General features: G+C 39.9%; 1 protein-coding gene across 1 annotated transcript in view; it reads left to right on the plus strand.

Annotated features, from left to right (window-relative positions):
- UMODL1 (uromodulin like 1) overlaps positions 1 to 23,390 on the plus strand; it is a 54,699-nt gene that overhangs the window by 2,358 nt on the left and 28,951 nt on the right. The window contains exons 2-9 of the mRNA XM_050936484.1: positions 6,611 to 6,772; positions 7,175 to 7,290; positions 8,818 to 9,010; positions 10,366 to 10,506; positions 12,719 to 12,973; positions 15,247 to 15,359; positions 18,947 to 19,166; positions 23,110 to 23,247. Of these exons, the coding sequence (XP_050792441.1) occupies positions 6,611 to 6,772; positions 7,175 to 7,290; positions 8,818 to 9,010; positions 10,366 to 10,506; positions 12,719 to 12,973; positions 15,247 to 15,359; positions 18,947 to 19,166; positions 23,110 to 23,247 (1,338 nt within the window). The remainder of the gene's footprint in view (positions 1 to 6,610; positions 6,773 to 7,174; positions 7,291 to 8,817; positions 9,011 to 10,365; positions 10,507 to 12,718; positions 12,974 to 15,246; positions 15,360 to 18,946; positions 19,167 to 23,109; positions 23,248 to 23,390) is intronic.

A 23,390-nucleotide genomic window follows, 5' to 3' on the forward strand; every position in this document is an offset into this window, starting at 1 on the left:
CACTGGTTAGCTATACAATTCTCAAACCAACCTTTAATTAGCACCACGCCATTAATTAGCACACCTCTGGAAATGTTTACTTATGGCATGCTATAACTCTTGACTGTTCTTTTTAAAGTTAATTTGGGAGTATTTTGAACAGCTAACCAATTTGCATAATTTCTAGATGACTTCTGGCATTAGATTATTCAGGCATCTTACTTTGCATTAGTCATAAATTCTGTGAATGGTAATGCATTGTCCAGACAAAGTCTTAAATACATGATGAAAGGAGGCCATTTGGAACTGCTGGAATTACTGCACTGCATGCCATTGGACCATTGTTTCCCCCCCCCCGCCCCGATGTTATCCACAGTGGCTTTCTCTATGTGCTTACCCTTGGAGTGAAACTTATTCCTGGCCATTTTCCCATCTTTACTTTTTAGAAGCAATCAAAACCCTTTGCCGGGGAAGGCAGGCCTACAGGCTTTCTCCGTTTAACATTTGGGTGGAGGGTGGGGTTAAGAGTACATGACTAGTATAGTTTCTTCAGTAGCTCCTTCTAATGTTAATTGCACCCTTGTGACAATATTATACACCCAAGAAAAGATGTTAAAAGAACATTAATACGGTGGCAAAGTAAAAAACTCAGACGTTAGGAAATGCCAGAATGAAACTTGTCTGTGCAATCTATGTTTGGCTCGCTTGTGGGTACGAGTTATAAAACCGACTTTAATTATGTGATCACTTACTATTTTTTCCGCAGGACTCCTGCCTCATTTAGTACACAAGATGGCTCAGCTCTGGGGAGGAATCAGAGTTGTGTAGTAAAAGAAGCTGTTGTCTATGGGACTTCTGCTTTATTTGTCATTATAGAAGTTGGAAGGTGTGTAGTGAACGAGGCAGGGGACCTTGGGAAGAGAAGGGATAGTTTCATGGTTCAAGCAGTTGAATGATGCCCTGACGAATTGGATTCTATCCCTTCCTGTGCTGCAGTGTTCCCATGAGATGCTGAGCACGCCACTTAAGCCAGACTTTTCAAAGGTGGTCACTAATAGTGTGTTCCTTATTTTCTGGGTGTTTGACTTGAGACCCTGGGATCTGATTTAGAGAAGAGCTGAATACTCACAGCTGCAACTGTAGTCAATGAGAGCTGTGCTTTGAACATAACAAGTGCTGTGTAATGCTACATACTCTGAAAAATCAGGTCCTAGGCCTCTCAAAATGGGGCACGCAAAAGTAGTGGATACTTTTGACCTTAATCTCTCTTTGACTTAAGTTTCCCATTTGTAAAATAGGGATATTAATATCCCACCCACCTCACAAGGGTGTTGCAAAAGTAAATGAATTAATATTTGTGGTGCACTCATGCTATAGTAATGGGTGCCATAGAAAAGCCCCTGAGGAAATCAATAGTTCTGTCTTCAGAGCAGTGGAAATAGTGTGCAGTAAATAAGCCACACATTGAACAATGAAGGTAGAAGAAAAGACTGAACAGCTGCTCATTAAGTGAGTGAGCACTACGCATTCTGTGTACTGACTGCGGCAGGAATCCTATGGAAAAATATTATATGATCATGTAATTAAAGACTGTATCATAATAGATAAATAGGCACAAAGGGGCCTCATTAAGATTGCACAGGGTTTCTGATTTTTAAGATTGCAGCAGACTTCCACCTCCCTGGCTCCCAGTTCTAGTCTCCTTGCTCAGCCAGAACCATTCCCCGTCCTCAGCCCCAATTCCCTTCCCGCCCTCCCCGAAACTCGTCCTAGTTCCCCCCCAAGACTCCTTATCTAATCTTCTCCTTCCACCCTGGTTTGGGTCTTGTCCTCTGGATTTGCATCAGTCAGCTTTCTCCTCCGTTCTTCTTGGAGGATTGGGGTGGGGTGTCACTGAAACACTGGGTAGAGCAGGACGGTTGACCTGGCATGGCCCATAGCAGCCTAGAGTAGCAATTGCAGGGGAAGTCCTGCACAGCCCTGTGCTGGAGCATGCTCTGTGCAGATGGAACCTTCAGAGACGCTAGCTGTGACTCTCTAGAAGTGTCTAGTGAACATGTGCAAAGTGCATTTTTCCTCAGAGGCTTACAACTGGGCCAAATTTGAGTTTTTTCCAGGGAAGTCAAAAAGCCCCCCTGCCAAATGTCAAGTCCCTGCTCCAAAGCATGGAGGTGCTAGTCCTTTGCAAAGAAAACTGTTGCCAGAATTTTGTAACATGGGCAAAACAATGTATTTTTCCCTAACCTCGTTCTCAGGAGTTACTGATCTATTTTGGCTAAAATCCCCCTCACCTCACCCCCTGCAGGAAAAAAAAAAAGAAAAAAGAAAAAAAATCAGCCTGAGGCAGACACCTGGTATGAAAATTTCATCCCAATTAGTTCAAGTATGGCAAAGTCATAAGTGACTGAAAACACAGGGGCTTATAATGGAAAGTGTCGGCAACTTTAATAATAGATGATGCCAGCAGCCCTGCCTATAATAATCTGTCTTTGTTAGTCCACATGTGGGTCCCTGTGACAGTTGCAGTACTTTGATCTTATGCTATACCACAACCTCAAGCCATCTCAGAATGATATGGAAAAGGATGTTATGGAGAAAACTGTATATTATGAGTTCTGATCAGATAGAGAAAGATTAATACTAAGATAATCATAGAATATTAGGATTGGAAGGAACCTCAGAAGGTCATCTAGTCCAACCCCCTGCTCAAAGCAGGACCAATCCCCAGATTTTTACCCCAGTTCCCCAAATGGCCCCCTCAAGGATTGAACTCACAACCCTGGGTTTAGCAGGCCAATGCTCAAACCACAGAGCTATCCCTCTCCCCCAGTTATGTCCCTTAGCACCTCTATCCTGGAGGATTCTTCTGCCTAACTATAAATTGTGGTTATATGCAATAAGCTTGTAACTAAGCTTTTGGTTGCTAGGCAATGGAAATGGCATTTCTACTTTATTATTTGTGTAAAGTTATAGAAGAAGAAAAGACTATACATAATTCTACTGACAGGAAACCATTGCTCTGCTCCCGGATAGTACGATGATGTTTTGCAGATGGCTTAGTTCTGGGTGACTATTCCTACGATAGTTACAGTAGAGAGAATAAATTGATTTTAAAGAGTGTCTTATATGATTAGACAGAAATGTGATGTGAGTCCATCTTTGTTTCTCTGCTGATGTAAAAATTATGACCATTAGATTCTAGATTAATGGATGATATGGCCTTCAGCCAGAACTCAATGGCATTCCCATTGCTTGCACATGACTCATTAATAGTTTATGCTGCAGTTTCACATGCTAAAAAAAGAACTGTGTGAAATAGCTATATTGAACCTCAGACTTGTTTAAAATGAGCCTTGGTTTCAGGATTTGATGGGTTCATAATTCTGAGTCCAAGCTCAGAAAAGTTCAATAAACATTGGCTTGTAGTAGTTTGCAGAATTGGGAAGCTTATTATTATTATTTGTATTACTGTAGCATATAGCACAACAGGTCCCTGTAATGGGGCGTATTGGCCTGTTAGGCTCAGAGGGAGCCAGAAGTCCATGTTCCTGGAACACTGGAGTGAGCAAAGGTACAGGAAATGGCCAAAACCAGAAGAGACGAAGCAGTCCCGGGGAGTTTATAGTTGGAAGAAGAAAACCCAGGACACTGTTTCTTTAAGGGTGTGGGATCAAGAATTCTGTAGTATAGGGTGAGGCAGGGCTACGTGTCCCCTATCTCTCAGCCACTTGGGAGGAGCTCTCAGAAGGAGAGCAGTGTAATATGCTGTCTTCTCCCTCTGAACAGGGGAGAAATTGGCAGGAGGAGGAAGCCAGAGCTAGAAGGTTGAGCTCCTGTTAGGAAAGGTTAAGAGTAACGTTTTGGCAAGGATGCAGACTGAAACATGGGAAGAGCTCTGCATGTGGTAGAAAAGCCAGACAGGAGTATGAACTTTTGGGTTGTGGTGCAGGGATTTATTTTGGGGAGTGCTGAAGATTGTTTTTGGACTGTTTCTGTTATTAAGCAAGCTCCAGGTGGGACATGGTGCTAGTCACAAAAAGGACTGGGTAAAGTTCACAAAGGGCATGGAAGAGGGGAAAGAGACACAATGCTGGGAAGCCACATCTGCCCAAGAGGAGGTGCTTGGGAGGTGGCTGGGACCTGGGGCCAGTCCCCAGCTTTGATTGGGGGACCTATTGCGTTACTTTCTGTACACATACACTGTGAGAGAGAGTCCCTGCTTCAAAGAGCTTACAGTTCAAATAGATCAGGCAGAGAAAGGTGAAAGAAAGGCTCCTTTCACAGATGGGGATCTGAAGTGCTTTGTCCATGATTACACCGGAAGTCTGTGGCAGAGCTGGGAGTTAGTTCTGTAGCTCATGTGTCCCAATACAGTGTTTTAACCAATCCTTTCTCTCAAGCTGGTGAACCTCTCTCCGCTGAGCCAGGCTGTATCCAAAATATCTGCCCCTCCCTTGCAAAACTCCCAGGGCACTGTCTGAAGATACATGAGCTAAAGCAACCCAATATTTATTGGGGGAGTAGGGCTGCTGGGGTTCACCTTGGAGGTTCACCTTTTTTGAAAACTAATTTTCAATTGAAATGTTAAGAGTTGGTTCCCTGTCAGCCGTTTTGGAGCAAACTATAGAACTAAATCCATGTAGCTCTTTGCCAGGTTGCATACAGCTCTACTAAAACACTCAAATATTTATTTTGTACATATTGAGAACAAAATATCATTAACAAAGTCTAAGGACTTCTGGGCTCAAATCTTCAAAACTGCATGTGCAAATCACTTGCATGCCAGTTACTTGGACTGTGTAGGTAACTGAATGTACAAATGACCAGTCTGAAGTCTAAGGCCATGTCTACACTATCCCCTATATTGACAAAACTTATGCTGCTCAGGGGTGTGAAGAAATAAGTTTCGCCTGCAGAAGTGGTAGTGTGCACAGTGCTATGTCGGCGGGAGAGCTACCGCTGCTTGTTGAGGTGGTTTTGTTATGTCGATGGGAGAGAGCTCTCTTCTGTCGGCACAAAGCGGCTACACGAGTGATCTTATAGTGGTGCAGCTGTGCTGCTGTGGGTTTACTAGTGTAGACATGGCCATAGCTGGTAATATCTTTAAGCAATTATTATGACTGCATGGCCAGTTGCAGAAACTGTGCTGCAAATGATGTACATGTAATTTTGCATGTGTATGATGGACACTATCACCAACACACTGGGGGTGAAACTGGCATCCTCCAGACCTAAAAGTCTGAGCTGCTGCAGCTTGAGCTAAAAAGCCATGTCTTCTTAGCTGTGATTAGGCTCCTATTCTCTGTGGATTAACAAAGAGGCGGACTTGTTAACACTCATCCACCAGTAGGTTACATATGTTCACTTTAAATCTTGATTAATAAAGATCACTAGCCTGTTAAAGAAGTATATTTAGTGGAGACAGAAGAATCTCATTCAATATTACAGCCCACTTGATAGAAAAATCAAAATTTTACTTTTAATTGGCACACTGGGATACAAGAAATTGAAACCCCATTAAAAATTGGCAGTGTCCATTTAATTACCTAGAAGTTCAGTTATGGTGAATGTATTTTTCATCACTTGAACACCTTTGGCTACAATCACAGGAATCATTTTCATTTTCCTCTTGGCTGAAGTAAATTGTCCACTCAGCAGAATGGGACTTAATGAGACCGAAAAGCACTGGGCACAATTAATGGAGAAGAAAACAGAAACCATAGGACCCAAAATGGAAAGACTAGTGGAGATGAGCAGCAGTTGGGCCTATGTCTAACAGGAGTGTATGAAGGGAAGGCTCAGAGAAGCCTGATATTAAATCATAGAAAATATTTTTAGTCTTCCTCAGAATGGAGCCAATTATTGTCATGAAGCCAGGAAAATCATGTGCATTTTACTTAGGAAGTGGTAATATTCTTCCTTAGCCACCCTCTTCTTGGCTAAATCTGTTTTAGGATAGCAACCTCATGTAACTCCCAGAAATGAAATGAACACTGTCAGGTTACAAATCGTGGGCTGAATTTTGCTCTCCTCTCTTAGTATGTAACCCTATAGCTTTCAGTTGCATGGCACTGGTGTAACTGAGAGCAGAATTTATCCCCATGAAAACACCTATTTCCATCCCTGTGTAATATTTTAGATTATAAAAACTGAAGGAGCTGGGGGCGGTAAAACCCAGAATGTTTCACTTTTCTGCTGTTTATTGATGCTTACATTTCATTCTGTCTGGACTAGAGCTGGTGAAAAAACAGGAAAGTGACCTCATGAAAATTTCCAAGTTATTTCTGTTTTGCTGCAAATGTCCCATCCATATTTTATGCAAAGTTTTATTTTTTTTCATTTACTGCAACCTGTCTTTTCTATTAATTCAAAATGTTGATAAGAATATCATGGAAAAAGTCACAAAAATCAGAAAATGTTGATGCTGATAATTTATACAGAACACTTCTTGTATTAAGTTGCTATTCTCCCCTCCTTCCTTAAGGAAGGAAGGGGTCTTCCCTCAGGAAGACCCCAAGAAGAGACCCTCACCCAGGATTATGAGGAGATGTATCCCTTAGATTCTATATCACAATGTTAAAGAAACCAAATATCTCATGCAATTTTGCTGTTAAATGTTTTTATTACACAGCATTGAACAGATCCAATGAATTTGCCTCAAGTCCTGGTGTTTGTCCAGAGGAGGAAATGGATTCATTAAACTCTTCGTGCACACTTGATACTGACTGTCCAGGACTTAAAAAATGCTGTAACTCATCCAAAGGAACAGTCTGTGTGGATCCTGTACCAGAAGGTATGTTACTGACAAATTCTAAAGTCCCTCCAAAAGAAGTCAGCCTTACTTTTTCTGCTGAAGATGAGGACAAACGAAGTAATTGTTATTGTGTATCTTCATAACATAATACATTAATCTGATTTCCATCAATTCAAGGATGCTTGGTTTCAATATTGAATCTGTGAGCCCCTGAAAACTGGCTTTGAAGATTTGGTGGAACCTTCTTGCTCTAATTCTTCTCCTTGGCTAATTCTGTTGTCTGGATTACATGAGAAATACCTTGATATATGATAGCTGTGCATAGTACATCACAGACACTGAGTCAAAGCCCATTGCATTCAATGGGAGCCTTTCTATTGACTCCAATTTGTTCTGGATCAGACCGCAAATGCTTTTATATTTTAATTTGTTCAATTTCAGAGAGAAACCTGAAAAAATATTGGTATAATGTGTCAGTCCTTGTGAAAATGGATTTTAATGAATTAAGCGGAGTGGATCCAAGACTTTTGAATCATTCACGCCTTTTGCACTCCATGGTATGTACAGATACAAAGAACCAAAATCTCTTATGTTCTTATTTCTCTCATTGCATCAACACTGATATTCAATACCAACACAGCCAAGCTACATTGGGCTGGAAGGGTTCTTGGTGCTAGGCAGGACCTTATTATCCAGCCACTTCTCCATATCATAGCAGGATAGATTTAATTTTTCCTAATGCATTCTCAATAGGTGAATGCCAGTTTTCCTCTTGCATATCTCAAGTAACAGCAATTTCACAGCTTCCTTTGATATTTCTTAAGACACTGAAAGGGAATTTAAAGTTCTTATGCTATAAGATCTAATTTTCCTTCTACTCCAGTGACATCTGCTCTGCCTCTAAGCCCCACTTAAAAGCAGAGATGGACTTGAGAGAGACAGTTTAGACTTGGATTTAAAGAACTCCAAAGTTGGGTATTTTCAGATCTGGGGTTTTGGCTTGACTCATTCTGGAAAGAAGGGCCAGTTGTGAAACTGGGATCGTTCTAGAAACAAGGGCCAGCTGTGAAACTGGGATCTAGATATCAGTTAGATTCTGAATCCCCCAAATGTTGATAGCTTAACTCTAGGAGTAAACAGCAGTTGCTGTTAGAGGGAAAGATCCAATGAGCTTCTGAACAAGCTCAGTGGCTTTGTTAGGATGGTGCATGTGCAGTCTTGTCCTCACTAGGAGCTGTGAGGGACTGGAGCATGCCCAGGACATATGGAATCTTCTGAGGTTTTAGCTGCTAAGGTCCAACAAGTCTCTACTGAGCACGTACAAACAGATTTTTAAGAGGCTTATAACTTGTTCAAATTTGGGTGGATTTTCACAGGGGAAAGAAACGGCATCCCTGATGAAATTTAGCAATGGAGTGATATTTGCAAGTCACTGCTCCAAAGCAAAGGGGCAGTACTACTTCTCAAAGAAAGGTTGTTAACATTTTCTTAACATTGCAAGACAAAGCTTTCCCCTTTAGCCTTGGAAACAGCAGGAACCATTCTGGCAGAAACATTTAAAAAAAATCATCCTGAGTCAGATACCCAGTGTAGAAAATTTCAGCCCAAATGTTGAATTTTGGCAGAGTCATAAGACTCTGTTTTCAGTTGCTTGTAAGGGAAGTGTTGGGTCCTTTTAATAATAGGCGGCGCTACCAGCCCTGCCTGTAATAAGTGTTTTGTTATGGAGGCTCTGTTATTAAGTACTACACTCAAAAAGGACCTGTCTTAACAACCAGACCTTCCTTTTCTTGTGTGTTCCTGGCAAAGCTTTTAGGTCTAACAAAGAGTTCAACTCTTTCATTAGTCTAGCAGTTATCACACTGCATCCTTTTCTATGCAATAAGAGAAATAGAAATGTTCATTCTACACAAATTCAAACTAAAATACTGCTTGTTTTTCCTGTTTTTGAATTCTGAATTAATGCTTGTTTTGTTCTGTTCAGTTTTTTTAGTATAATAATCACTGGATAGGTTATACCTCATTGGCGTATAGTTGTATTGCTAAACAAATCAGATATAAAAGTTTATTCACCTCTTTTACAGATGACTGGTGCATTATGGCCCTTAAATTCCTCAGTGTACCATATCCAGACTACTCAGGCAGAAACATATGCTGGGACATTGGTATCACAGGTTCTGATTGGATTACATCAGCCAGCTCCACTAATGAAAGTTTCTTCTTTGTTGAAAGGCATTGTGAAGCGTGTGTATGAAGTTATCAACATAGATGTTCAAGGTTTTTATTTTTTATGGTTCTGTCTCTCGGGGAAACTTTTTCAGTCACTCAGAATTTAGCCCTATAGTTCTCCATTGACCATGGGAAATCTAAAGTGAAACTTTGTAAATCTGGGTGTCTAAGATACCCACTCTGTGGCCAATGAAGTTTCTAATTAGTAGTTATTTGGAAATCTGCATTTCGGTGGGGGATTCTCTTGGTCAGTCAAGAAGAAATATACTTTCATAATGTAGCATATCTTTAGACTTAAAAGAAAAGCATGCCTGAATTTGTGGCACAGTAGTAGGCATTTTAAATAGGTAATTGTCTTAATGAAAACTTTCGTGGGGCACTTTGAAACCAAGAATGCTTTGTATTTTGGAAACTTGTTGCAAGTGTTACTGCAGATAACTTGGATGATCAAATAAGAATATGATTTGTCTAGATATTTGGAGTGCACACATCCCTGTGGTATATGAGCCTCTATATTTAGGCCACTTTCTTGGAATCACCTAAATCTATTTATCTACCAAAATATTGCTATTTAAGTATTTGAAGATTTGAATCTCCAAAAATGCAAGATGAAACATTACTTGGCATAAAAACGCAACTTGAAAAATAATGCTTTAAAGACTCAATCCAGCTCCCTCTGAAGTCAATGGAAAGACTCCCATTGACTTCACTGGGTTTTGGCTCATGCCCTAGAATAGTAAGAAAGTCAAAATAATTTTGGAAATCATATCTTAAAAATAAATTATGGGAGAGTTATAATTGGATCAAAGCTGGCTCAAGGGAAGTGGTAACAATGCAGTCCCAAGTGGCATTCCCACACTCCTCTCTGTGGCCAAAATGCAAGGGCTGGGAGAGGTAACAATAAAATACATATTTTTCTTTCAAGGCAACGAGCTGGAAGGGGTGAGAATGACAGAGACTTCATGAAGAGGGTGGTTGTGGGATGAATTCTCTTGGTGGGGAGACAGAATAGAGGAGCAGCACTGAGGAAACTAACATTCTTGTATGACTTTTCTGCATTTTCTTGAAAAATGTGTAAAACTGACACTGGGTTGGTCCCAGTCCATGAACTGCTTCCAAAGTCAAACTGCTTTCTGTAATGTATATATGCAATTGCTTCATTGTGGCATTAGCTTTGAGAATAGCAAATCATTCTTTCTGCAGTAAGTGCTTTGAAATTGCTTGCTGGCCACATTTTGATCTCAGTTGTGTTGGTGCAAATCCAGAGTAACTCTGATGGATTTATATTGCTGTAATTGTCTACATAGTCTGGCCTTACCTGTGCTATAGACTTCAGGTAAATTCCTGTGCTGCTTTCAAGATACTTGTAAGTTCTGTCCTAAAAACTGTGTTCCTCTCCTTAGACGTCAATGAATGTTCCCACGCTGAACTCAATGCTTGTTCCAGATCAGAGCTTTGCATAAATTTAGAAGGTTATTATAACTGCACCTGTGAACATGAACATGTGGACAGGGATTCTAGGCAGCCACAGAAAGAATTTAAAGGTAGGAAGCATGGGCCTGATTTTCAGAAGTCTTAGGAATGTTCTCTAATCTACTTTAAATGTCTGTGTGCCAGCAAAGGAGTTCTGGAGCAGTGTGCTCTCTGCGCTTTACGATGGAGTTGGGAGTGGAAGATGGCATAGGATCTGCCTGTTAACTGTTTCCCTGCTGATCATTTTAGCAAAACCATCCATGTATTTTATCCCACAATACCAAACCATTTCCCATACCTAGCCAATTGCCAAAAAGCCCCCAAATCCATCTGCCAAAGCCTCAGCTTCAACCTGTGATAACTTCTTTGATCCAGTCATGCATTATCAATTTATATCTGCGGGGTCCTCGGGAAATGCAAGTATGTGTAAGTACATTCTGCATACTTAAAGTCCATTTGCAGTTTCAGCTGCATACAGTATTTGTTACCATCTTCAACTGTTGTGTAATGTTAACCTTAAGCTGTTAAACTGTTGCTGTGTATCACGTCAGACATAGCTGCAAATCAGTGATGGGTGAAATTATTCCTTATGGCACAATTCAGAAAAGAATTTAAACATGCTTAGATCCCACTGACTTCAGTGGGACTACTCGTGTGCTTAAAGATAAACACGTTGGTTAGTGTCTGTAGGATTAGGGCCTTGGCAAATTTTCTGGTTTGTGTTTCCACTTATATTACTTACATTGCACTAATTTAGTCTTATGAGCTGTTGAAAATGTGGATGATGTTTAATTTGGATTTGTTTTGCTAGGAAAGTCTAATTGCTTAACAATGCCCTTTCTTCCTTAATATGATACACTCTACTCCAAGTTCACCACATGATCCAGTTAGTACAAGCAATAGTTCTATCGCTATAAGTAAATCAACAGCTAATAAATCTACTGATTCAGAATGCTATAAGAAACCTCGGATGTTAATTAATATTTCTTGATTGTAAGTTCACCACCAATTCAATATCCTCTGTCCTGAAGGCTGTTTGAGTTACAAGGTCTACAGTGCCAGCTGAGGGATAGTACTAAGAATGAGCCCCAATAGATTAGCTTTCCTATTACCCAGTTTAATTCCTTCACTTGAGCAGTATTACAATCCCATTAACAATCTCCCCCTCTTTTTCTTTACAGAGGGGAAAGTTTTAAAAAGTGACCTTTTGTCTAGTTCATTGAGACTATCAGTTATTATGACTTTGACCCTCATATTTGTCCTCCACTTGACATTTAACATAAAGTGACAGAAATTAAATCAGTCATTTTAGAGCAATATGTGTTATGTCTTTGGCCTCTAGGATTTGTAAAAATATCTGTCTGATGGGCCACTGGCTTGAATGATTGGGAACAAGTCCTTTCCATTGAAACAGGCACCCACATTGTTTGGTTTGAAAAAAAACTTTGATTCTCTTTTCCTTAGGAAGTTCAATCAGTATAAAAAGAACTGAAATAGTAACTGACTGATGCCACAGTCTTCCATTCTGTGTTGAGTGTCTGCATGAAAGCTAGGATCCAAACTCTGCTCTGATTTACACTGCCCTGATGGGTAGCATTTGGCTGAAGAAGTGTATTGGGAGAGCAAAGTATAAAACAAATAAAGAGTACATGCATATATAGAGAGAGATGAGGTGGGTGAGGTGATATCTTTTACTGGACCAACTTCTGTTGGTGAGAGAGACAAACTTTTGGGCTTACACAGAGCTCTTCTTCAGGTCCTTTGTTAGCTCAAAGTCGGTCCAGTGAAGGATATTACCTCACCCACTTTTTCTTTGTAATATCTTGAGACCAACATGGCTACAATAACACTGTATGTGCATATATTATATGTGATAATTATTCCAAAGGTATTGAATTCAGTTATTGATTCTTAATTCTGCAACCCTTATTCAAGTTGAGTGGTATTCTACTCTGAGTAGTACTATTGAGATTGCATTTACATCTGTCATTCAAGCCAGTGTCCTATTGGACAGGTATCTGTATTTATATAGATCAGTCACAAATCCTGGAGACAAAAAAAGGAAAACAAATTGTAAATGTATAGTTAATGGCTCCAGTGGGGCTACTTGCGGAGTAGGATATTACTCAATCTAAAAATGGGAGAATCTGGTCGTTTATTTTGCAATGAGCAATTTCACTCTATTGATCCAAACAGTATATGTATATAATGGATTTGGACTACATCATCTCTTAGAAAAAAAGTTCCTTTCACTTTTGATGATGCTCTCCTGTGCTATCATAGACCTCTCTTCAATTGGAAACCACCGAATCGTCAGTGTTACCAGCAGCAGTTTTGAAGTATCTTGGAATGTAAATTCTACTCTGAACCACACGTTCCAAGTACAAGTGTACAAGGGCAAAGAGATGCTCAGAAGTATGGAAACTACAGAAATGAAAATGGATGTGTCTGGGCTGGAAGCAGGTATAAAATACACAGTGAAGATCAGCTATGAAGCTTGTGAAAAGAACATTATCTCCTATCAAAATGTCAAAACTGGTAAATATCACCTTAGAAATGTTGCATTTCTCACTACATCTTTATCCTGTGATGATTCCCCATGATCCCTTCAAGACCCCACCTTCAGCTTTCTTCCATTCACACATGCTCTCTTCCCCTTACACCAATGCCAGTGTAATTCAGATAACAAGCCAGCAGAGGTTGTGTGGAGCTATGTGGCTCTTTTGTTAGGCAGCTGGTAAAGAGAAGCACTTGTTTCCTGACTCAGGTAATTAGAGACATAAATCTTACCTAGAATTTGGTGTTGCTAGTTTGGCTGTGCAGTCAGCTGCCATTGCTGCGCTGCCCCATTTTTTCAGTCAAGATAAATTGTGGGGGAGGTCCTGCTTTTGTCTGATTTAGAGCTGAGTTGAGAGAGGAACAAGGAAGTGAAGTGATTTACTTAGGTATAAATCAGAGGCTTCTCTGAGAATATTATAACTGACACACCTGCTTGAGTGAAGGCCAGATTTTGGTGAGTTAGTTTGCAACAGATCAGGATTGAAGTACATTGGCAAGAGCTATATAAAGAAGCTTGCAGAGGCTCTGCTGTATTACAGCTAGTTCCATCCACTCAGCCAGTGCTGCTACCCTCTTGCTTTCACGTGCACCAAACACCTTCCTAAATTTTAGCAAGATACAATTTCTTTGTTTGAATGAGGTCAGTATTTACAGTTAGATGAGTCAATGAGCCTCACAGTCCAAGGCATAAGCTGGTCCCTAGCTGGGATGAAGAAGAAATTTCCCCCATGGTAGAACACTGCTTAATTAGCTGCATCATCCTGTGGATGTTATACCTGGCTCGGAAGTATCCAACATTAGCCAATTTTTTACATAGGATATTAGGTGCACTATAGGTCTACTGAAGTTTTGCTGTTCCTTTGGTCTAAAATTATTTCCTGAGATCCCACATGATCTCTTAAATCCATCAGTAAAAATCAGAGCTGGCCAGAGGTCAACAATTCTGTTTCATGATGACTTCCAAAGTTTCAGAATTTGTTTGCATTTCATATTGGACTGAGGATGAAACCTTTGGAATGTTTTCACAAATTGTGTTGAAAAGGTCAGGTTTTTTATTCTTTTCATTCTGGTTATACATGGTTAGCCCTGGACCTCACAAACCTTCCCAGCAAAAAGCTATGTCAAATGTCTCTGAAAAACATCTGGGTTTCAACAAAAGAGAAAATTTAATCAGAAATGTTCCAACCTGTTCTAAGTAAAATATTTGGTTACAGCCATTGTAAGGATGTTGCTAGTCACTTTTTTGTAGGATTCTTCCCTTAATCAGCTAAGGAATGACAATGGATTGACTATGTAAGGAGCTACCTCCCTTATCTTTTTTGGAGGAGAAAATAGAGGTTATAGTGACTGGGGAAATACAGGTACATCAGTCAGATGTGAAGGTAAAACCATCAAAAAAAGAAAAAGGTCTCAGCTGGAGACTGAAAGTATCTATTTTATCTATGTTATAGGGTAAAGCAGTTTCTACAGGCTCTCAAGCTGCTGATTTCAGATAATACACTGTACATGAAAGCCATTATTGTTTGTTAGGCAGTGGAAACTATATGTACTTTGTTTTATCTTCATTTTAGGAATGCTGTTAATACCATGCAGCATAATTTCCAGTGACAAGTTGTGATGACCTGATAGGAACCCTGACCTGGATTTAAAAACACATTGGAGAATTTCTAAGTGCTTGTCTCAATCTTTAGAAGATCAGTAACAGAAACTGGCTCTAGTGTCTTGGTTTAGCATTAACACATAAGAAATATAGTGGTCCATTTACTTCATAGTAGTACTAGGTTATGGAACAGAGAATCTCACCTTCAGCACTAAGTATTTCTCCAATTATATTTTATTTTCTAAACCCCAATGCCCGTTCCACATAATTACTTTCTACATAGATTTTCCCTGATTTTGGGGATAGATGGGTCTAAAACAAATACTTGGATACAAATTCTAGATCAAATTTCGTATATAACGGGTGATTAAAAACAGATCTGAAAACTCCTAAATGTTAGGGGTTAAAATCTAAACTTTCCCAAACTTCAGAATGTTCAGATTCAGGCCAGATCCTCAGCTGTTGTAAATCAGAGGAGCTCCATTGACTTCAATGGAGCTATGCTAATTTACACCATCGAGGTTCCACTTCTGGTCCTCAGTGTTTCAGTTTGCACCTGAACCCAGATCTGAGGTTTTGATTCAGGTACATCAGTTTTGATCAAATCACTTCCTCTTCTCCTTTATCCCTATTTTAATATTGTGTCTTATAGATGCCCAGATATTTGGTGTTACAATAAAGATCCTAAACTATAACTTCACTGAACATTTCCACAACACCAGTAGCTCAGAATATCAAGAGTTTTCAAGACTGTTGCTCGCAGAGGTAACACTAAAATATATGTGTGTAATTGTTTTTAACTTGGGATTTACTTAATGTCTCAGAGAAGCTTGTACACATTTACAAAGTCTGGTAAAAATCCTTAGGCCATTTCTTTGGACCTTCACTTACAATTGAAAGAAAAGCTGTTGGCAAAATAAAAAACAAATCAGGGCCCTGACCTGGTTATCACTGAAGTCAGTGACAGTTTTGCCTTACAGAGGAGTGAAGGAAAAACAGTGATGCAGAGGGGTCTTCTCTACTTCAGATTTTTATATTGATAAGGAGTTTGCTGCAAGTTGATCTGAAGATTTTTAATGGATCTTTGAAATGCTCATGTGGCATGGGCTTCTTTGTGTTGTATTTTCAGCAATTTTTCACCTATTTTCAGAGCCCTTTCTTCTTTAAGCAGAGATGGTTGGGTCAGGATTGCTTCTAATACCTCATTAGATATTCACATACTGCATGCTGTGAATCTAAGGTGTTGTCAATTCATCAGTCATGAACTATGAAATAAAGAGGCCCGAGTTTGGTTCCAGATAGGAACTTTCACAAAGAGTGAGGAGTTTCAGATAGAGTATTCTGTTTTAATTCCATCTTATAGAGATGGGACTTTATTGTGAAGTTCAGATCTAAATCCAAGCCCAGAATTTCCCAAAACTAAAGGGGACTTGGGGCCATTTGTACATATACAGTTCAAAAAAGGCTGACAACAAAAGGATTGGACATACAGGACCACATTTTCAAAGGAAGACACAACAGGTACATTTGCTTACCTAAATGGACATTTGCTCATGCAAAATGGGTAATTGCTTGCATAAGTGCAAGATGTAGGTTTCTGTCATGAATACTCCACCCTTGTGGTAGAGGGCATTTTTGTGGCTCTGTTTATCTGACTCAAATGGCAAAATATTTTCAACAGTGTCCCAAGCCACAGGAAAATCAGAACTCAGACCAGTCAAATAGTTTGTTCAGATCCGTGAACATTTTGAGTGAACCTTAGTTCAGTTTGAGCAAACCTTACCTGCTTTATGCTTTCTTATACAATCATAGGGTTTAAGGCTAGAAGAGATCACCAGATCATCTAGTCCAGCGTTTCTGAACAACTGGTCCATAGACTAGCACTGGTCTCTGAGATTTCCCTGACCTCCCTCCCAACACCTGCATACTAACCTCATATTGTAAACTCAAAACAAAAATGTTCAGGATCATGCAGAAATCAAACCTGGAAAAAATTCTGCTCAAGCACCTGCAAGGCAAAACTGCTAGGTGTAGCACACTGTAACACTGACATTAGTGCACTAGATTCATCCCTCAGATAACTCCATTGGCTCAGGATATGCATCAACTTAACTCATTGCTGGGAACGCATAATATATTTGTTGTATTGGCTTTTAGTCAATTCATCCAAATAAAATTGATTTATATAAGTTATCCATTTTTTAAAAAGTCAATTTTGTCTTGTCCTAGTCTCAGATTTCTTTGCAATTGAATTCCACTGCAATTGGATTGGGATTGTGTATTTCAGATAAACTGCAGCCTTTGAGGGTTTCAGTCAGATCACATGGAATTGAACAGGTGAGCTAGGGACAAATCAGCAGACGAGAGCTCTAGAATTGTACCACATTGGCATCAAAAGTTTAGGACACAAAGTCACTGGGACACATACAGGCCTCGTGCAAGTGAGGTCAAGGCTAATGAAGTCAGTGAACATAAGAAAAACCATACTGGGTCAGACCAACGATCTATCCAAGCCAGTATCTGTCTACCGACAGTGGCCAATGCCAGGTGTCCCAGAGGTAGTAAACTTAACAGGTAATGATCAAGTGATCTCTCTCCTGCCATTCATCTCCACCCTAGGACAAACAAAGGCTAGGGACATCATTCCTTACACATCCTGGCTAATAGCCATTAATGGACTTAACCTCCATGAATTTGTCTCATTCTCTTTTAAACCCTGTTATAGTCCTAGTCTTCACAACCTTCTCAGGCAAGGAGTTCCACAAGTTGACTGTGCTATGTGAAGAAGAACTTCCTTTTATTTGTTTTAAACCTGCTGCCCATTAATTTCATTTGGTGGCCCCTAGTTCTTCTATTATGGGAATAAGTAAATAACTTTTCCTTATTCACTTTCTCCACAGCACTCATGATTTTATATCTCTATCATATCCCCCCTTAGACTCCTCTTTTCCAAGCTGAAAAGTCCTAGCCTCTTTAATCTCTCTCATATGGGACCCTCTCCAAACCCCTAATCATTATAGTTGCCCTTTTCTATTCTGCTCCTTTGAGCCAGGGCTCAGTTTGATCTGTAGCATCCTTGTTCATTAGACAATAAATTTTTCAGAAGTGCCCAAGTCCCATTTTCAAAAGTCACTTAGGTGCCTTAATCTCACTGAAAGTCCAATGAATCAATGAGTCTTAGGCTCCTAAGCACCTGAGTGACTTCTGGAAATGAGACTTAGGCTTTTAAATCACTTAGGATTTTTACATATTTTTTACTCTAGTTCAGTTTCATAGCAGAGAACAGCTCCTATCCTTGGGTCCAGAGGGTTCAGTACAGAACTCAGGAAAAGGATAGGAAGATGGATTTATGCCACCTTTGCACTCCCTTGATCCCAGCACCTGCTGGGGGCTGATTTGACCTCAGATGTATATTAGACCATCTCAGAGCTGCTCTAACTGGTATCAGTCCAATGGTTTACCACAGAATGCTCCAACCTCTCCTTCTCCCCAGCATGCCTGTGACCTGGTCCTTACTCTTGGGGGAACAAAGGAGGTTGGTTATGAATTCTGGCTATGCTGGCCCTAGGGTGGTCAGACAGCAAATGTGAAAAATCAGGATGGAGGTGGGTGGGTAATAGGAGCCTATATGAGAAAAAGACCCAAAAATCGGGACTGTCCCTATAAAATTGGGAGATCTGGTCACCCTAGCTAGCCCAAAGGCACCCTGGTATTCCCCTATGTCAGGAGAATCCTTAGCTGGCCACCTAAATCAGAACTGAAGCTATTTTCTACCTCATTGGGGCTTAGGAGTTGGCCCAGAATCTGAAATGCTAATTAACCCATCTCCTCTCTTATTACCACATATCAAATCTTTTAGGGCTTAATTCTCATTTACACTGTGGCCCTTTGAACTGCTCTGGCAGAGCAAATAGGCATTAAGGTGGGTATAAATGACATTCACTCCCAAATTAAAACTCCTTTAGGGCATCAGAGTGGTGCAAAAAGGGGCCCTAAAGTAAATGAGAATTAGTCTTCAGAATCCCATTAGTGCTTGACAGCAAGGGCACTTACCCGGAGAGAGGTAGATATCATAGCTTTGAAATCTCTTCTTGGACTCTACAAATATTCAAAATGTATTGATTCTCTGTTCTTAATTCATGTTATGGCCTTCCACTATGTCGTGGATGTATTAGACTCAGCTGAATTGCTCATTTTTTGCTGATTTATATCACAGACTGGATGATGTTTTTCTGTAAGTGATATATATATATAGAATGTTAAGATAGAGACAGCATACATGTTAAAATTTGTAATGTGCTGCTTTAATTGTGTTCTTATTGTATTATCAACATTTCTCTTACTTTTTTCAGATTGAAAACATATTTCCACCAAATATTTCCATATTATACAAAACTGGGAAGCTGAAGGTGCAAATTGAGTCCCTGAAAGCTGGAAGTATCATTGTGAGGCTTAGAATCATTGTACAGGACCCTGAGTTTCCAATAGATGTGTCCACATTTGCTCCTATGCTTTCTTCTCTGTATAGAAGCTCAGTGTTTTTGGTGGATCAGCAGAGCACCTCAGTAGAAGGTAGAGCTTTTTTTAAATAGTATTTTCATAACCTGCAATAGCATTTACATTCTTTTTCAAAAATACTTTACATAGAAAGAAGGTACAGTGTTAAGGTGACAGCAATAGTGTTGTAAGGAAAATTGTGAAATCAGACCTCCCTTCACAGGCTTAGAACTAGAATGGGCCTCTTGCAACTCTTTGCCCCTCGGCCCAAGTGGCTAGGGGAGAACGGATGGTGGGTATCTTATGCCTCTATAGGCATCCTTTCCTCTGTTTATGGTGTGTGGGTCCTGATGTGGGAATGAGCAGAGCCTGGATTGGCCAGTTCCACCCCCTCCCCACTCTGCTTTGTGGGATACTAGGAGGTTGCCATCTAGTGGGTAGCTGAGGGTAGTGTGGGGATTACTATGGGTATGTGAAAGACACATCCCCTCTGGAATACTGTATATTCAAGGCTGCTGCTGTTGTGTTTGATCCAGATTTTAAAAAGTGTAATCCAACATTTCTGTGATAAAAGTCCAGCCAGAGAAATTACCTGATGCCATCCCAGTGAAATAAGCTAAGGAACTGTGCATGGAACTTATGTTGCAGTAGTCCTCCTTTGATCTACAGTACACACTATTTTTTCTAATCAGATGGTTCTGGCATAAGGTTTCAAAACTGACAGAGCCAACCAGAGTTCAGACAGCTGCCAATAGCAGCAAAATCAGTGGTTGGCTCTCTGAATAACATGTCCTATAAAAGCTTATTTAGCATGGTCAAGAAAAACACCCTTCCAACTTGCAGATCTGGGTGGATGGAATTAATGAAGAGACAAACTGTAGCTGAAGCATGTATTGATCAAACGTTCATCTGATGCAACGTGATAATGATATGTGCCAAAATACATCATTGGAGTGTTTGCCCCTTGCTGCACATACATTATATGGGAATTTAGAGTGTGAAGGGATGAGGGATGGCAAAAGTTCTAAAATGTTTTAATTCAAAAATCCGGGAGAGTTCAAGTAACATTCTTACCCAGCAGCAGTTCCCCAGAATGGCATAGAGACCTACTCCACTCTCCTGTAAAGCTAGAAAATGGCTCATATGTTTCTTAACTCTGGACAAACATTTGTTTCTCAATAATTTCTAAAAACTAAATGCACAAAATAAAGCTGAAAACACCGGGAAAGATTTGTATATCAGGCTTTCCAGCTGTATCAAAATTGCATCTCCTAACGATTCCTGAATAGCGTGGCCATATATTCAACTGGTGTAATCAGAATAGCTCCATTTCTATGAATGAATCTACACTGTTTTACTTTAGCTAATGATAAAGGCTTGATTTGACACAAAGGGAACTTGGCATCCCTAAAACAGCATAGTTAAAAAAATCAGGAGGGCTAATATAGCTGAAAGTACTGGGGTCATAAGCATCTTTCTTTGGGATCATTTACTATCATTATTTATTATGTCTACTGTGGTAGTGCCTAATAGACTAACCGAGAATGGGTCCTCATTGTCCTAGGCATTGTACAGTCAGAGAACTGGACAGGCCCTGCCCCAAAGAGCTGACAGTCTAAATAAACAAGATAGAAAAAGAATACAATATATATGTACCCTTTCATATGCAAATATAACGTACCAGCAGGTGAACAAAGTGATGGCCTGGAAAGAATTTTTAGAATTGTTTGAGTGGGATGAGGATTAGCTGGATGAAAAGACTAAAGCCAAGTCTACACTCAAAAATTAAGTCAACCCAGCTACGTCTCTCAGGGTATTTAAAAAACCCAGACCCCTGAACGATATAATTAAACTGACTTAACTCCTGGTGTAGACGGCACTAGGTCAGCAGAAGAATTCTCCCATCAACCTAGCTATTGCCTCTCAGGGAGGTGGAATAACTGCGCTGATCGGAGAACCCCTCCTGTTGTTGTAGTGAGTGTCTACACTGAATTGCTATTTCAAGTGTAGACAAGCCCTAAGGAAGGGAAAAGGGACACTGAAGTGAGGGATGATAGCATGGAAGGAAAGGGAGGAGGGAAGTATGGAGAGCAGGTGGAATGATGCTGATCTGAAAAGACTAAGGATGGAGTGGGAGATGGTTGGCGCAAACAGCCAATCAGCACAGGACAAAGAATTTAGCTTCGGTAACTGTTACCTCATGGAATAAAGCTCTCAGTCTTGAGGAATAAGGGAACTGGCATACAGGGGGCACACTCAGCAAAATGACAGGAAAACCTCACTGAAAATCCTCATGAGTAATAGAATGTGTAAATTATTTTATAATTAGAGAGGAAACTTCCTTCTAACAGCATAAAACTCTATCAAAAGTCACAGTGAGCCCGTGCCTTAGTAAAACATTAGTGAAGTTCTTGCATTCCTCATGAAGTGGTAAATCGTTGTACTTCAGCACTCTGTCAATAGGGTTGGTTTCAACTTAAAAATGGATGTGGACTTTGGATAAATAAAATATGACAATTAGCTCATGAGTTTGAAAGAGAGAGAAACAAAATGTCACCTGGGTGGGCAGTACCAAATGAAGCATGTACTCACACACAAAGATAAATGCATGTGTGCACACACACTTTTCCTCTTCTATTTCTAGAATAGAAGTTTCCTTTGTTATAGAAAAAAATATCACAGTAATGAATCTCTGTACATTTTCAGAACAGGAGCCTAAGGCTGTGTCTATACTACACGGCTTTTAGCAATATGGCTGTGTTGCTACAGGCGTGTCACTAAAAGGCGCGCAGTGTAGCTGCTGGTTATCAGCTCTCCTGCCAACAAAAAACCTCCACCCCCAATGAGCAGCGTTAGAGTGAGTGCTCCTGCTGACAAAGAGCTGTTCACACTGGCGCTTGTTGTCCCCAAAACTTTTGTCTTTCAGGGTGGGGGTGGGGGATATTTTTTGAACAACCCCGAAAGACAAAAGTTTTGTCATTCAGTTGCCAGTGTAGACATAGCCTAAGATGTTATGTTGAGCAACTCAATTTTCCAGTCCTTTTATCAGAATGATTTGTACCTGGGACTACATTTTCAGTATAGTCTTTTTTTTCAAGTGAACTAGTGCTCTGATTCTGTAAAGATTTAGCCATGAGAGTAATTTTACATGTATGAGTAATCACATTGAACTTAATGGGACTACTTCCATATGTAAAGTTAATCACATGTTTAGGGGTTTGATGGATTGGTGTCTGAGTGTTCATGAAAGATGTCAGAGAGAGCGCCCTGGAGAATTAAGTCTTATATTTAGCCACATACATAGCACTGGCAGTGGTAGTGGAAGCTTTTTCCACTTTTCCATAGCAGGGCTCCCTTAAAGCATTTTCTTACATACCCAATCCATGGTCTCTCTCCTGAGACTGCCTAAAAGAGTATCAGCTATGACACTAGATTTTATGCTACTGCTTTTGCAAAGATACTTTTTTTTTAAAGAATGTGAGTGTTCACCCTTAGAACTGCTTCATTCAAGATTGTTCCCTGTTGGCATCACTTCTTCCAAATAAGAAAAAATTGGATCCAAAGTCTGTTTAAACCTAAGTACATTTCCAGTGGACTTGCTGACCCAGATGCATCCTTGGGTTGTAAGTTCATTGGTACATGAAATCTCATGTGATGTGGTAAATTGAATTCAGTGGAGTGTATGATCTGAAGTAACTTGTTTCTCTGGTGTAAATACACATTGTATTTTCTAATGCCCAACCAACTTACTCTGGTTTAAGCTTACAGTATGTCTTATTTTAAATCTATGAAAAAAATCTAAAGAATCCTCTGGCTAGAACACACATTTTTTTTTTATCTGCAAGGATATCAAGATCAGTCAATGTTCCAAGTCACTCAAAACTTGGATCTCAGATAAACTGTGAGGACTGAGAACTATTTAAATAAGTTCAAGAGTATTTTGTGATTATTTCTAGTTATATCTCAATTCATCCAGAAAAAAGATTGTTTTACTGAGACTTTGGTTTTGGCATAACAGACTGGGACGAATGTGCATCTCGTTCAGAGAATGACTGCAGTATGTATGCAGAGTGTATCAATTTAATGGGCTCATACATGTGCAGATGCAAGACAACCATGGATACCAATCCATCTCGGCCTGGAAGAAACTGTGAAGGTGAGCATTTAGTTTCTTTTTTCAGGAAGAGTTGGAACACATCATTTTGCCACCTCCACTTTATTTTTATTGTCATCTAGCGTTTATATAGTGCAGAATGTGTGCACAGTACTTTACACATGTATATAAGGCAAGATCCTTGC

Source organism: Gopherus flavomarginatus, chromosome 1 (genome assembly GCF_025201925.1).
Source record: "Gopherus flavomarginatus isolate rGopFla2 chromosome 1, rGopFla2.mat.asm, whole genome shotgun sequence".
NCBI classification, from domain to species: Eukaryota; Metazoa; Chordata; order Testudines; family Testudinidae; genus Gopherus; species Gopherus flavomarginatus.